This window comes from Prosopis cineraria, unplaced genomic scaffold, assembly GCF_029017545.1.
Source record: "Prosopis cineraria cultivar Desert tree isolate PC_DT_omini unplaced genomic scaffold, ASM2901754v1 PC2, whole genome shotgun sequence".
In the NCBI taxonomy this organism is placed as follows: Eukaryota; Viridiplantae; Streptophyta; class Magnoliopsida; order Fabales; family Fabaceae; genus Prosopis; species Prosopis cineraria.
Genome location: NW_026555333.1, coordinates 17,036,065 through 17,049,848, shown reverse-complemented (window position 1 = coordinate 17,049,848; position 13,784 = coordinate 17,036,065). Strand labels below are relative to the sequence as shown.

The following is a 13,784-nucleotide window of genomic DNA, read 5'->3' as shown; positions in this document are numbered from 1 at the left end:
CTGAGACATTATCTTTTCTTCTTCAGCATGTGAATGGACAAGGCTGTACTTATTGGACTGAAGTCCCTTTATACACGAAAGTTGCAACTTGCAGTCATCTTTGCCTACTTGTTTGAATGTCCAGATTCGACGTCCGTGAATAATAGTAATATAAAATATAAAAAATAATATATTAAATTTATTCTAATATAAAATTTTTGCAAGTGGTACTTCTATAAATAGTGTGATTTATTATGATACGAGAGCCCACTCAATTATCTAAGGAATTGGTTTCCCTACTCATCTTGAGCATCGTATGCTTGAGATGAGATCTGAATCATTTATATTTTTAATTTAAATGGTTCAAAATTAAAATATTATTATTATATTATTATATATTATACTTATTAAAATAAAAATTAGAAAAAAATTATAAAAAAATTTTATTTTTAATCTACTCTAAATTTAAATTAAAGGGTCTAATTTAATATTAAAATTTTTATTATTAATGTATATTGATTATTCAAATTTATTTTGCAAAGTTTAGGACTTTGCAAAATACATTTGAATAATTAATATATATCAATTATAAAAATTTTAACATTAAATTAAACTTGCTAAATTATATTTAAATCAAATTAAAAATAAAAATTATTAAAATTTATTTCATAATTTTTTTATTTTAATAAATATAATTGTAATAATATATTAAATTTGAACCATACAAATTAAAATTTAAATGGTTCAAATCTCATCTCAAGGATGAACTCATGGTGCTCGTCTTTGGGATGAGCATGGAAACTGGACCCCATTATCTAAGTAAATTATTAGCATGTCTTTTAACTAATAATAGAATATAAGAGATTAAAAATTAAAAAGTTTAAATAAAGGATGTGGGCATTAGTGTGCATTACATAGTATGGAAACTTGTGTCTGGTTTAATAAAATATTCATTTATCATTGGTTTAATTACGGTTCAACTACAGTTTTAACCATTAATTTTTATTTAGTTCCTTCACGAGTTTAATAATTGGTCTGGTTTTCAATTCTTGGTGTGTTATAATTTGACCATTAATTTTTAATTCATTACCTTGACGGGTTTAATGATCGGTCTGGTTTTCAATTCTTGGTGTGTTGTCATTTGACCATTAATTTTTAATTTAGTACGTTGACGGGTTTAATGATTGATTTGATTTTCAATTCTTAGTGTGTTGTGATTTGACCGTTAATTTTTAATTTAGTACTTGATAGGTTTAATAATCAGTTTGGTTTTCAATTAATGTGTATTGCAATTAGCTTTTTCTCTTGGTCCCATATTTATATGTGCACATATATTATTAACTTGTCAAAATAAAATGTAGTGTCTCGTAGTCTCTTTCTTCAACCACTCTTTCCTTCTTCATCTTCATTCTCTCCACAAATAGTCAGTCAATCTCAACAAAAAGAGATGCTTCAACGTCTGAATCTCCTTCCCTTATTGGCCTTCATATTCTGCTCATGCTGGACCCTCCACGTCGTCGTTTCGGATCCGCAGACCAATCTTGTGAGCAGATTCTGCAACCCATACGACGTATTGAAGGTGTCCAACACCTCCATGTTCGATGAAAACCGAAACGCAACGTTTCAAGACATCAGAAAGCTGATTAGTGACCAAAGCAAGCACTTCGCCACTGCTCAACAAGCCAATGGTGGGAACCCTGTCGCCACTCTTTTTCAATGTAGAAACTACCTCTCCATCGCCGACTGTGTCGTGTGCTTCGACGTCGCCGCCATGAAAATTCTGAGCAGTTGCACCGGTGGGTCCCCCGGTGGTTTTGTCGTCTACGACGGTTGCTACCTTAGGTACAATAAGCTTATAGTCCACCAAGTTCGACTTTTCCTTTATTTTATGCATAGTAGTTCAATAATTGATTGCATTTACATTATAATTAGTTTGGCTGTCATTAATATCTCGATGAGTTCAATAATTGAGTCAAATTATTACTAGCTAAGTAGCTGCAGATATATGTATATAATAAAAAGCACCCAATTCATTTATACAAATTAAAGACAAGTACGTAGTACAGTGTTGATCATTTGACATTATTGATCAAAAATTAAAATGGAATAATTATCTTAGTATTTTTATTTGTAATTAGCTTAGTAATTGATTGTTATACATGCTTCTATATAATAATGCACATGGATCTTCATAATCTTTCAAGAATTATCAATCAGGATTCTATTCCACCTTTAATTTAATAGCGTGCATATTGCATATATCCCATAACCTCCAAATTTAAATGGTTTTTATCTGACCACATTTTTTTTTAATGGGCTTTATGAATGTTTTTAGTACTGCATGATCTCTAAAGTTTTTTTTTTTTTTTTACGAGAACTTAATCTCTGAAGTTTTATATCATAGCTTTATATATCTTGACTAAATTTTTTTATTTGCCTTGATATTTAATTTAGGAATGAGAATGCTGCTAAAAAAATAGAGTTGCTTTCCCTCTTCCTACCAATCCTTCCTCCTATCTTCTCTATATTTGGATCTCATCTTCAATAGTTGAGATTTAATATAATATAAAATTATTATTATTATTATTATTACAGCAAATAAATTATTAAAATTTTCTTGAACAGTTCACAAGTATAATGAAAATATTTTATAAAATAAATTTTCCTTATTTTAGGATATATTAAATCTTAGCCATTGAAGTTGAGATCCAAGAGGAGGGAATATAGAAGTAGTAGGAGTAGAGATGGGGAGGAAGAGGAAAGCCAACTCCAAAATTACTTAGGAATGGGAAGTATTTTTTCTAAGGAGAATGACAAGTTAGGTTCCAAAATTTTGAATTTATGATAGTTAGGTCTTGATAAATTTTTTAAAAAAATAAAATGAAAATAAATAATTACTAATTCAAAAATTTGAATTGCATAAGTCATTTAACTTTCAAATTTTTTTTCTTAAATTGTATTTGGATTCTTAGTTGTAATTTTTTGAATCGATATTTGTAACTTATTTTTTTTTTTTAAAATCTTGTATGAGAATGAAATATTATTAATTCAGTATTTTGATATTTAACTTTTATTCTCCTTTTTGAGTTTCTATTTCCCTCAAAAATTCTCTATCAACTTGTTTATGTTTTTGTAAAAAGCATATAATATTTTATAAATAAACCGTATAAATGAAATAACAAATTTTTATATGGTTTGCGATGGGTCTTATTCCTTAAACAAATCTTGAGCTTATTTGAATTTCAATTGGGTATAATTGATTTTAATTATAATTAATTATATTATAATGCAATTTGTTTGAATACTGTTTTTTTAAAATTAATTTTAATAAAATTAAAAATGTTTGGATAATTTAGTTAGAATTAGTTTTAGCCATGCAAATTATCATAAAGAACATTTCTTTTTAAAATTAAATTATTAATAAATTTGTATAAAATATTATTAAATTTTTTAAATTTTATTTAAGAATTAAAATATATTATTTAAATTATATATATGATTAATTATAAAAATTTAAATTCAACGTGTAATGACACAAGGGTAAATATTGGCAGTTTAGAGATGCTGACAAATAATTAATGCTTTTAACAGTAAGATTGAATTGATAAGTAGCCTCTCAATAGCTTATTTGAAAATGTCATTTTGCTTCAATAATCAATTATTCCAATTTTTGGATGTTTGGGAAAATTTTATTGAAATCGATTATTCCAAATAATCGATTTATTATTCAATCCAAACAGGCTGCTTATGTTTCAGATTATTCATAAATCATAATATACAAAACCTAACCTTTCTACAGTGCTTAGTATCATAATTAATGTTGATTCGTGATAAAATTAATCCAAGTAATTGAAGGTGATAAATTCATCATCTCATTAGCTTGATTTGTAGATAGTAAAATCCATATTGAACTTTGTCATAAGAAAAATATAATGACACATAATGGATGCTTTCGTGGTGTGTTATAATATAAGGTATGATGCCAGCAGCGCCTTCTTTGGCGAGACAACGCCTTCTATCAACAGCGTAAAATGTGGAAATCAAACTGATGATGGAGAAGCCATTAATGCATTTGACTCAACTGTTGAACAAGTTCTAACGAATCTCAAAACTACAACACCCACAACTACTGGTTTCTTTGCAGCCATGAAGATGCAAGTGCCTAATAATAATATTGGTCAAACGGTTTATGCTTTTGCTCAATGTATTGAAACTATCTCAGAGAACGTGTGCCTCAGTTGCTTGAATGCTACGTACAGCAATTTGCACACTTGTCTTCCAAATTCCAATGGTAGGGCATATACTAATGCCTGTTTCATGAGATACTCCACCAGTTCCTTCTTTCCTGATAACCAGACCACTCACATCGCACCCTTGTCGGAACAAGGTACTTTCTATCATTTCATATCATTAGTGTATATATATATATATGCTATGAGTCTTATATTGAGGAGCCTCACAAGTGAAGTGGGGTTTATAAATATTACTAGTTTTTTGAGGTGACCTTTCTTTTTAAATTTGTGCTCATTACAATATCACACGCAACTGCTATGGATGAATTTTTTTTTTTAATTACATTAACTTGGTGATTACACAGGTACTGCAACATGAGAATTTGGTTTGCTTATGTGTAATTCTGAATCTCTCAAGTGATATTATATGTGTCTTGTTTCATTGCCTTTTAGACAGGATATAGCCGTACGTAGAGAGATCGACTCATTTGGAAAGTGATTCTCTAGTTTGTGTCTTGCAGGTTCAAATGAGAAGAGGACCATTATTATAGGTGTAGTTGTTGGAGGTTTAGCTTTTGTTTTGATCCTCCTTACACTATTAGCTTGGATTAAGCGGCCAAAAAGGCCTGAGAGAGCAGTTCCTAGGGGTAAACACCTTGAAAGTCTTGTGTTATCATTTTGTTATGATTGAAAGTGATGATGCTTTGGTCACATTTTCCCTTTAAAGAAAAGTTATGGATTCAATTCCTTTCTTATGAAGAAAGTAGGAATCCCTAACTGATTTTTTCTTAATTTACGAGGAGACTTAATTTGACTGATGTTTTCTTTGACAGGAGACATATCTGGAGTAAGTAAGTTGAAAGGCCCAGTTATTTTTAGTTATAAGGAGTTGAAGTTTGCTACTAAAAGTTTCAGTGCAGAAAATAAACTTGGAGAAGGAGGATTTGGTACTGTATATAAGGTAACTATATATATTTTGATATCAATATTTCGATCTAGATCATCTTCCAACTCAAGGATGTTTCCAAGGGAGTACTTTCAAATAGCTAGAAGTGTTGTAAATAAGCAAAACTTCTACTAATGCATTTAGGATTGACACTCTTCGTTTTCATACATAGGGTACTTTGAAGAATGGGAAAGTGGTTGCTGTCAAGAAATTAATTTTACGCCAGTCTAATAAGAAGGTGGAAGAAGAATTTGAAAGTGAAGTGAAGCTAATAAGCAATGTTCATCATCGGAATCTTATTCGCCTTCTTGGATGTTGCAGTAAAGGCAACGAGAGAATTCTGATTTATGAATATATGAGAAATAGCAGTCTTGACAGATTCTTATTTGGTATATTTTATCAACCAATAAAGCTAACTCTTCTATATAGTTATTTAATCTTTAGTTATTGAATTTCTTAATAAAATTATGACATGTGGACATATTTTTAACTAACAAATATGTCATTGACTCTTGTAAATAATTCATTATTCACACGTCATAATTTTATTCAAGAACTCTATAAACAAACATGTCAATTAATTCCCTATTAAAACATTTTTTTTATTTATGCTGTTCTTTTTCCTCCACCTGTTGAAGTGTTTTACTTTGTGAAATAGGTAGAAATAGAGGTTCTCTCAATTGGAGACAACGATGTGATATAATTTTAGGAACTGCAAGGGGGTTGGCTTATTTACATGAAGAATTTCATGTTCGAATCATACACAGAGACATAAAGACTAACAACATTCTCTTAGATGATGATCTCCAACCGAGAATTGCTGATTTTGGCTTAACGAGGCTATTACCTGATGAAAAATCTCATCTTAGTACAAAATTTGCTGGAACATTGTAAGTCAAAATCTCTTCTTGCACAATATTATTGTTTATAATTTGAGAATTCATATCTAGAACACTCGTGTTGCGACACTTTACATTGTATACGTCTATTTCATATTTTAAAATCTAAATATTGTTCTTGCATTAAATTGAGTCATAAACTATATCATAAACATTATTTTTCAGAGGGTACACAGCTCCAGAATATGCAATTCATGGTCAATTATCAGAAAAAGCTGATATTTATAGCTATGGAGTTGTAGTTCTGGAAATGATCAGTGGTGAACAAAGCAATGAAATCATGACCCATGGTGATTTTGAAGGCGACTTCCTCCTTCGGAAAGTAAGAAAATTTTTTTGATTAACTAAAAAGGGTAGTTGTAGTTTCATTTGTTTTTCTAATCACATTTAGGACAACGGGTGTATAAAGATAATATAATGTTATTTTTTAAAATTAGCTTATCTTTCTACACCAATTAATTAAAATAGTTTTCACCTTTCTACGCCTGTTAAGTATCTAACTTGTATAGAAAGTAAGAACATTTAATTTAATTTGAAAAAAATTACCGACTTTCTACATCAGGTGTCATTATAATCATTGTAGAAAATATTCTCCACACCCGTTCATTTGTTAACCTGTGTATAAAGTTAGTAGCAAGACGATTTATAAATTTACCATCGCTCACATATGAGGTATTGTTTTATATTATTTCACACACATGAGGTCCTTGCCTATTGAAATATATTATTTCTTTGACTGAAAAATTAATAAAACTATTATTTAAAAATATTAGCCTATGTCTTGATTTGTCTTGATTGCGCTTCTTATTCCACTTCAATTCACTTGATAGGCTTGGAAACTGTACGAGAGAGGCATGCACATAGAGTTGGTAGACGAAACCTTGGACCCTAATGAATATGATGTAGAAGAAGTGGAGAAAATGGTAGAGATTGGTTTGCTTTGCACTCAAGCATCTGCTGAATTAAGGCCAACAATGTCTGAAGTAATTGTTTTGCTCCAAGATAAAAGCTTATTAGAGAATATGAGACCCACTATGCCTATCTTGATTGAAACTTGAAATTAGGGTCCCATTGAGACATCTCTGTTGGTCATGGCCCTCACTTTTTTTTATTTAATTTAAAAAATGTTTGGTGGTCATGTAATTTGGTTGAGATTTGAGGCTACACATATATATACATAGGCACGGTTTCGAATTTTTATATTGGCAGGTGTTGAATATTGTTTGGTGGAGTTAACTAGTGGTAGAGACCGCAACATGAGTTGGCTCTGTCAGTTTTTGATTTTTCTATTTTTATTTTTTAATTAATTAAAACATGAAAATGACATTATTTGATAAATATTTATCTTAGCGGAAGATAAAGGTGGTGAGATTTTTGAGATAGAACCTCCACTTTCCGTCAGTAGGCTTACTGGATTTGCATTCGGTGCTCGTACTCTCATCAGGATTAAGAGCAATCTTAACTCTTTATTTTAATTTAAATTAATTACTGACATTTATTTAAATTAATTTTCAAATATTTTTAATATTATATTTATTAATATAAAAAATTTAAAATTTTAATAAATATATTCGTTATGGCAGTATAAATTTAATATAACAATCTAATTTAATATTAAAATTTTTATAATTTTATAATTTGATTATTCAGATAAACGCTGAACAATTTATATCTAATAAAGATGATAATAATAAAATAAATTATAATCACCAACAAGGTTTCAGATGAGTTGACGTGAATTTATAAAATATTTTTTAAAAAATTATTTTCAATCAAAACTAACAATATTTAAATTTAATATAATTAAATATTCATATAAAACAATATTGAAGGGAGGGGGGCCAAGTGGAAATTTCCTGAGGTTGACAGGCGAGAAGTAATAAATGCATGAAGGAGCGTTCAAACATATCAATCCACAAACGTATAGTTCCGTCTCTTACCTGCCCATGACATCTATTCTTCTCCATTCTTCATTCTTCAATCTCTCCACACACAGCCGACCAACCTCAGATATCAATATCTCCAAGCAAACTCCACAAAAAAAAAAAATGCTTCAATCTCATCTCCTTCCCTTAATTACCTTGTTATTCTACTCATGCTGGATTCTTGACGGTGTCGTTTCGGAGCCCCAGACCTATTTTTTGACCAGCGTTTGTAACCCATACTACGAGTTCCTGGTGCCCAACGTCACCATCTTCGGTGAAAACATCAACGCAACGTTGCGAGACATCAGAGAGCAGATCAGTGACCAAAACAAGCACTTCGCGACGGCGCAAGAAGCCGCCAGTGGTGGAAACACCGTCAACACTCTTTTCCAATGCAGAAGCTACCTCTCCATCGCCGACTGTGTCGGCTGCTTCGACGTCGCTGCCCCTCAAATCCTCAGCTGTGCCGCCGGGGATCCTGGTGGCCATGTCGTCTACGACGGCTGCTATCTCAGGTACTAACAACCACAAGTTCATGGTTGACTTTTCTTTCTTTCTTTTTAATAGTTAAAAGCTGAGATAATACATGTTGGTTTAAAATAAAATAAAATAAAAAGCTGAGACAAGACATTGATAACGACATTATTAGTATTAGCATGCATGTGCGATATTCATTGGATGAGTTAATATTGGGTTGGCGTAGTATCATTTATTTGGGCTGCTTTCAAATTTCCCCCTGACTTTCTGCCGTGTGAGAGGGGGTAAAGCAATTTTTTTTTTTTTAAAAAAACAAACATCGTAATATGATGCAGAAGAATCTAATAAGTAATAACGGAAAGACTCCTCAAAGAAAGAAATCAACTAATTATTAAATGTATTCCTCCACATTTTTCTTTCTATTTCTCCTGAAGCACATCTGTTGGTCTTGTTAAAAAAAAAAAAACAAGGTATATCTCTTGGAAATTTCTAAATGCTTATAATTCAACTTGTTATTAGTTATATAAACACTAGTACAAAATTAATGTTGACATTATAAATGAGCTGAATAATGGATTATACTAAAAGATTATAATCTTATAATTATAATAATATGTAATTATTAATGCTAAATTATACAAAAATCTATTAAATTTTGACCTATATGTGCAAATAACCTCCTTAACTTTTAAAGTTTGACCCCAAAAAAAAAAAGTTTAACGAGTTTCTGTAAATTTTAAAAATTAAGGAGGTTATGTATAAACATTCCAAATTTCAAGGTAGTTTTGCATGCTTTAGCTATTGTTAATATCCTTCACTAAGATACAAGTGCAAGAAAATAATCAATGTATCAGCATATCAACACATATATTATATAAAATTAAAATCATCCACTACTATTCATTTACCACTATCCATAATCTATTGTTGTGTTATAAGGTATGACATTAGTAGCGCTTTCTTTGGCGATACCACACAGTCTATCAATAGTGCATCGTGTGGGAATCAGACTATCGAAGAACCAGCTACTGCATTCACCTCAGCTGTGCAACAAGTGCTAAAGAATCTGCAAACAGAAACACCCAGAATCACTGCCTTCTCTGCAGCCACGAAGACGCAAGTGCCTGATAATGGGCCTACTATTTATGCCTTTGCTCAATGTATTCAAACTATCACACAGAGTAAGTGCGAGGATTGCTTGAATGCCAGTACAACAATATGCAGACCTGTTTTCCCAATTCAGATGGTAGGGCTTATGCTAATGGCTGTTTCTTGAGATATTCCACCACTTCTTTCTTTCCTGATGACCAGACCATCGATATCACTCCTTCCTTCAGAAAAGGTACACTTCTGATTTATGTCTTTAGATGACAAATTGATTTGCTTATTGTAATTTTGAACCTCGTGTTATATATGTCTTGTTTTAGTGCTTTGATATTTTGAAACCTCGTGTTATAGATGTTTTTGTTGTATATATCTTCTTGTATGACTTGCAGATTCAAGCAATAAAGGAGCCACTATAGGTGGAGTTGTTGGAGGCGTGGTAGCTCTTGCTTTGATCTTTATTGCATTATTTGTCTGGATTAGACGACGAAAAAGGCCTGAGAGGGTTCCTAGAGGTAAACATATTAAATCTTCAACTATTATATATCAGATTTTAATGATTTAATTAATTTGACGCCTCTGATTTTCACAGTCCCCCGGATTGAAAAATCCCTGACTTTGTTTTATATATATATATATATATATAATTTTTAAAGAGACTTTGACTGACATTTTCCGCCATAGGAGACATAATTGGAGCAAGCAAGTTGAAAGGCCCGACCATTTACGATTATAAGGATTTGAAGACTGCAACCAAGAATTTCAGTCAGGAAAATAAACTAGGAGAAGGAGGATTTGGAGTTGTGTATAAGGTAACTTTATTTTTAATTTCAATATTTAAATATAGAAAAGCAAGGATGTTTCTAAGTGAGTAAACGTCTGGAAGCGCTTCCATGATTCAAGTCCTTAAAAATCATGAATAGGGAACTTTGAAGAATGGAAAAGAAGTTGCGGTCAAGAAATTAACACTCCGCCAGTACTTTGAAAAGATGGAGGACGAGTTTGAAAGTGAAGTGAGACTTATAAATAATGTTCACCATCGGAATCTTGTTCGACTTTTGGGATATTGTATTCATGACAAGAATAGAATCCTTGTCTATGAATACATGAAAAATAAAAGCCTTGACATATTCTTGTTCGGTAACCTTCTATCAATTAACCTCTTGTACAGTGTGCTTCATAATGTTTTGACATCAATTTAACAGCATATGATTAGCTCCCTTAACAAACTTATTCATATGTCAAAATTTTATTGAAAAAAGGTAAAATGAAAGGTTCGCTCAATTGGCAGCAACGATATGATATAATTTTAGGCACAGCAAAAGGTCTAGCATATTTGCATGAGGAATTCCATGTTCGTATCATCCATAGAGATATAAAGCCCAACAACATTCTCTTGGATGAGGATCTTCAGCCTAAAATTGCTGATTTTGGGTTGGCAAGACTTTTACCCGAAGACAAATCTCATCTTAGTACCAAGTTTGCAGGAACATTGTAAGTTGAAACAATTTCATTTGTCTTATTTTCTTAACTTGTATTATATTTCAGGAATACTTAATATACTGATAAAATCTATTTAGTGAGGTCACTAAAATAGTATTATTACATTGATAAATACTTTTAATTTTCATTATGTTGCATTTTTAAAACTTGAATAGTTCAAAAAGATAAAGAATTCATATGTATGTCTAAGGTAACATGATATTATTTGTTTTTAATCTCTAGAACAAATTTTGTCATCTCTTAAATTTTATGCATTCATTTTGTGGCATTATTTTGGTGAATTATGTCTTAGATATTATGCACATTTGTCAGAGGATACACAGCACCAGAATATGCAATTCATGGCCAATTATCTGAGAAGGCTGATGTCTATAGCTATGGTGTTGCAGTCCTAGAGATTATCAGTGGCCAGAAAAATAAAACTTTTAGCATCGATGGTGATTTTGAAGGCGAATACCTCCTTCAAAAAGTAAGAATCACATGACTAAAAAAAATGGCACTTTCTAAACAAATTTTCGATGTTGGCTTTTTTAACAGCTCAACACTATTTGATTAACTTTATTAGAACATATTCATTCCTTTTATTACAGATAATCTAATACAATCATAGATATTTTAAAAATAAAATTTTACTTTCGCTTTGCCTTTCAACCCCTCTTAACTTACTCAATTTCACTTTAAACCCATCTGTTAGTCTTGGAAGCTATATGAAAAAGGGACGCATGTAGAGCTGGTGGATGATACCATAAACCTCAATGATTGTGATGTAGAAGAAGTGAAGAAAGTTATAGAAGTTGGTTTGCTTTGCACCCAAGCATCCGCTGAAATAAGGCCAACAATGTCTGAGGTTGTTGTTTTGCTCCAAAACAAGGAATTGTTAGAGAATATGATACCCACCATGCCTGTCTTGATTGAAACAAATTAGAGACTCCTGTTCTCCCCCCCCCCAAAAAAAAAACAACAAGCATCCAATGCTCTTGCTTGCACTTGTATGCTATCCACAAATATGCTTGTAGAGGAATTTAAAGTCAAGGGTGACTTTGAGTTTTGAACCCCAGATAGCTAGAAAAAGTAATGTATAGAAGACAAAGGAGAAAATAGAAGATGATTGTCTTTTGGTATGTGGGAATTTTACTTGAATTTATATATAATTTTTTCTCTTTATTCACTAAATAATGCATAAAATAGAGGTAAATATAGACAAAATATCTCACTTGGTAATTTTGGAAGTTTTTAAGCTAATCGGAGCAAAATAATATGAAAAACCGCTTAAAACGTGAAGCCAAGAGTCAAAGCCCAAGAATGCCAAAGGATATCACCGTGCGCAAATGTAATCAAGAAGGGAGAGGCTGATCTCTCTACCTGAGTCCGTCCATGGACGAAGCTTGAAGAAAATGTGTCCTTGTGCAGATGAGCGCCCCTGAGGACACTACTACCACCAAAAAAAAAAAAAAAAACTTTGGTAGCATTTGAAATTTTAATTGCATAATGTTTATAAAATGGTACAGCCATCCAAAATGCTACAAGTTCCAATGCCAAAGGAGAATTTTATTCTTCTCTATTGCCAAATGAAGTTACCATTTTTACCTTTAAAAAAAAAAACAAAGAGATAAAATCTGATTCAAACACATGGCTTCCTCTTCCCTTCTCCATTTCTCATTCTTCAAAAACACTAGAACCTCGTGAGAGAGAAAGAATGCTTCGATCAACCTCCAACTTTCACTCGCCCCTTCTGTCCTACGTGGGTTGTCGGCGTGGGTCTCGACTTCGCTGCAATTTCGTCACTGCAAGGAGTCCACGCTAGGTTGATCTACTCCCTTCTTTCTTCTACTTCCCTGTTGACCTCTTCATCCCTCTTCATTGTCATAGTTGTCAAACCTCCTTCCTCCCTCTTTTCGTCTGTTCATGGGTGGTGAAGCACAGAAGAGCTTGGTTGCTATTTTGGAGATTTGATTGTGAGTTTCCTCCCCCTATTCTGTGCCGTAAGCTTCCTCTCATTCCTTTCTGATATTGTGGTTTGAGGTGAGAAATTTTGAACTCTCTTTTCATGGTTGTCTCATGCGTGCGTTTATTGTAATAACTCAGGAATTTTAACAAAAAATTAAAATATGTAATAACATATTTGAGTGTATTTCTATTGATTTTGGGAAAAAATTTAATAAGAAGAAGAGTTGGTCTAATGGAGATTATGCAACCACTTATCTATTAGGTCTTGAGTTCAAATCTTCATGGTAATAAGAATGAATTTTTATTTTGCTTCAGCATTGAACTAATTACCCTTTTTGCCCCTTTCAAAAAAAATAAAATACAGAGAGAGAGAGAGAGAGAGAGGAGCCAAAAATCCTTGCTGTCTTCCACCTTCTCCTTCCTTTCTCCACTGCTTTCAACATCGCCAATGTGGTTGTGAGCTAGAACGCTGTCAGCCACTGTTGGAGATCCAAGACATAATTTCTCCTTCTTCCCTCTTTTGCGATGCTCTCTGATCTTTGCTCGGGTGGCTGTTGTGGACATGTGAGGATCTCTTTCTTCCTCTTCCTTGTTCGAGCAATAGTGTCTCCTCTTAGCTTTCGCCATTGTTGATCAAAGGTAAGGATCTTCACATTTATTCCTCCCTTGTCGGTCCTGTATGGGTGTGAGTGTTGAAGAGGTTGTTGCAAGTTGTGATTCCTCCTCCTCGTTCCAATGAATGCATGAATGGTAGAGTGGACGAGGTTCAATC

At 32.1% G+C, this 13,784-nt stretch overlaps 1 protein-coding gene and 1 pseudogene across 2 annotated transcripts; both read left to right on the top strand.

Moving 5' to 3' along the window:
- The first annotated feature begins 1,347 nt into the window (after positions 1 to 1,347).
- LOC129301851 (cold-responsive protein kinase 1-like) lies at positions 1,348 to 7,292 on the top strand. Of its 2 annotated transcripts, XM_054940462.1 has the most exons (8): positions 1,348 to 1,821; positions 3,954 to 4,366; positions 4,733 to 4,858; positions 5,045 to 5,172; positions 5,330 to 5,546; positions 5,816 to 6,047; positions 6,222 to 6,378; positions 6,887 to 7,292. In XM_054940462.1, exons 1-8 carry the CDS (start codon positions 1,427 to 1,429, stop codon positions 7,112 to 7,114), a joined length of 1,896 nt encoding a protein of 631 aa, XP_054796437.1. In that variant the 5' UTR covers positions 1,348 to 1,426; the 3' UTR covers positions 7,115 to 7,292. The 2 variants fall into 2 exon arrangements, with proteins under 2 accessions (XP_054796437.1, XP_054796438.1); XM_054940463.1 differs by lacking the exon at positions 4,733 to 4,858.
- Positions 7,293 to 7,984: 692 nt separating this feature from the next.
- LOC129301850 (cysteine-rich receptor-like protein kinase 2) lies at positions 7,985 to 12,186 on the top strand (annotated as a pseudogene).
- The last annotated feature ends 1,598 nt before the right edge of the window (positions 12,187 to 13,784 follow it).

Coding starts and splice junctions, on each gene's coding strand:
- LOC129301851 (XM_054940462.1), top strand. CDS start 1,427: ATGCTTCAACGTCTGAATCTCCTTCCCTTATTGGCCTTCATATTCTGC. Junction 1,822..3,953: donor TACGACGGTTGCTACCTTAG/GTACAATAAGCT, acceptor TTATAATATAAG/GTATGATGCCAGCAGCGCCT. Junction 6,048..6,221: donor ACAAAATTTGCTGGAACATT/GTAAGTCAAAAT, acceptor ATTATTTTTCAG/AGGGTACACAGCTCCAGAAT.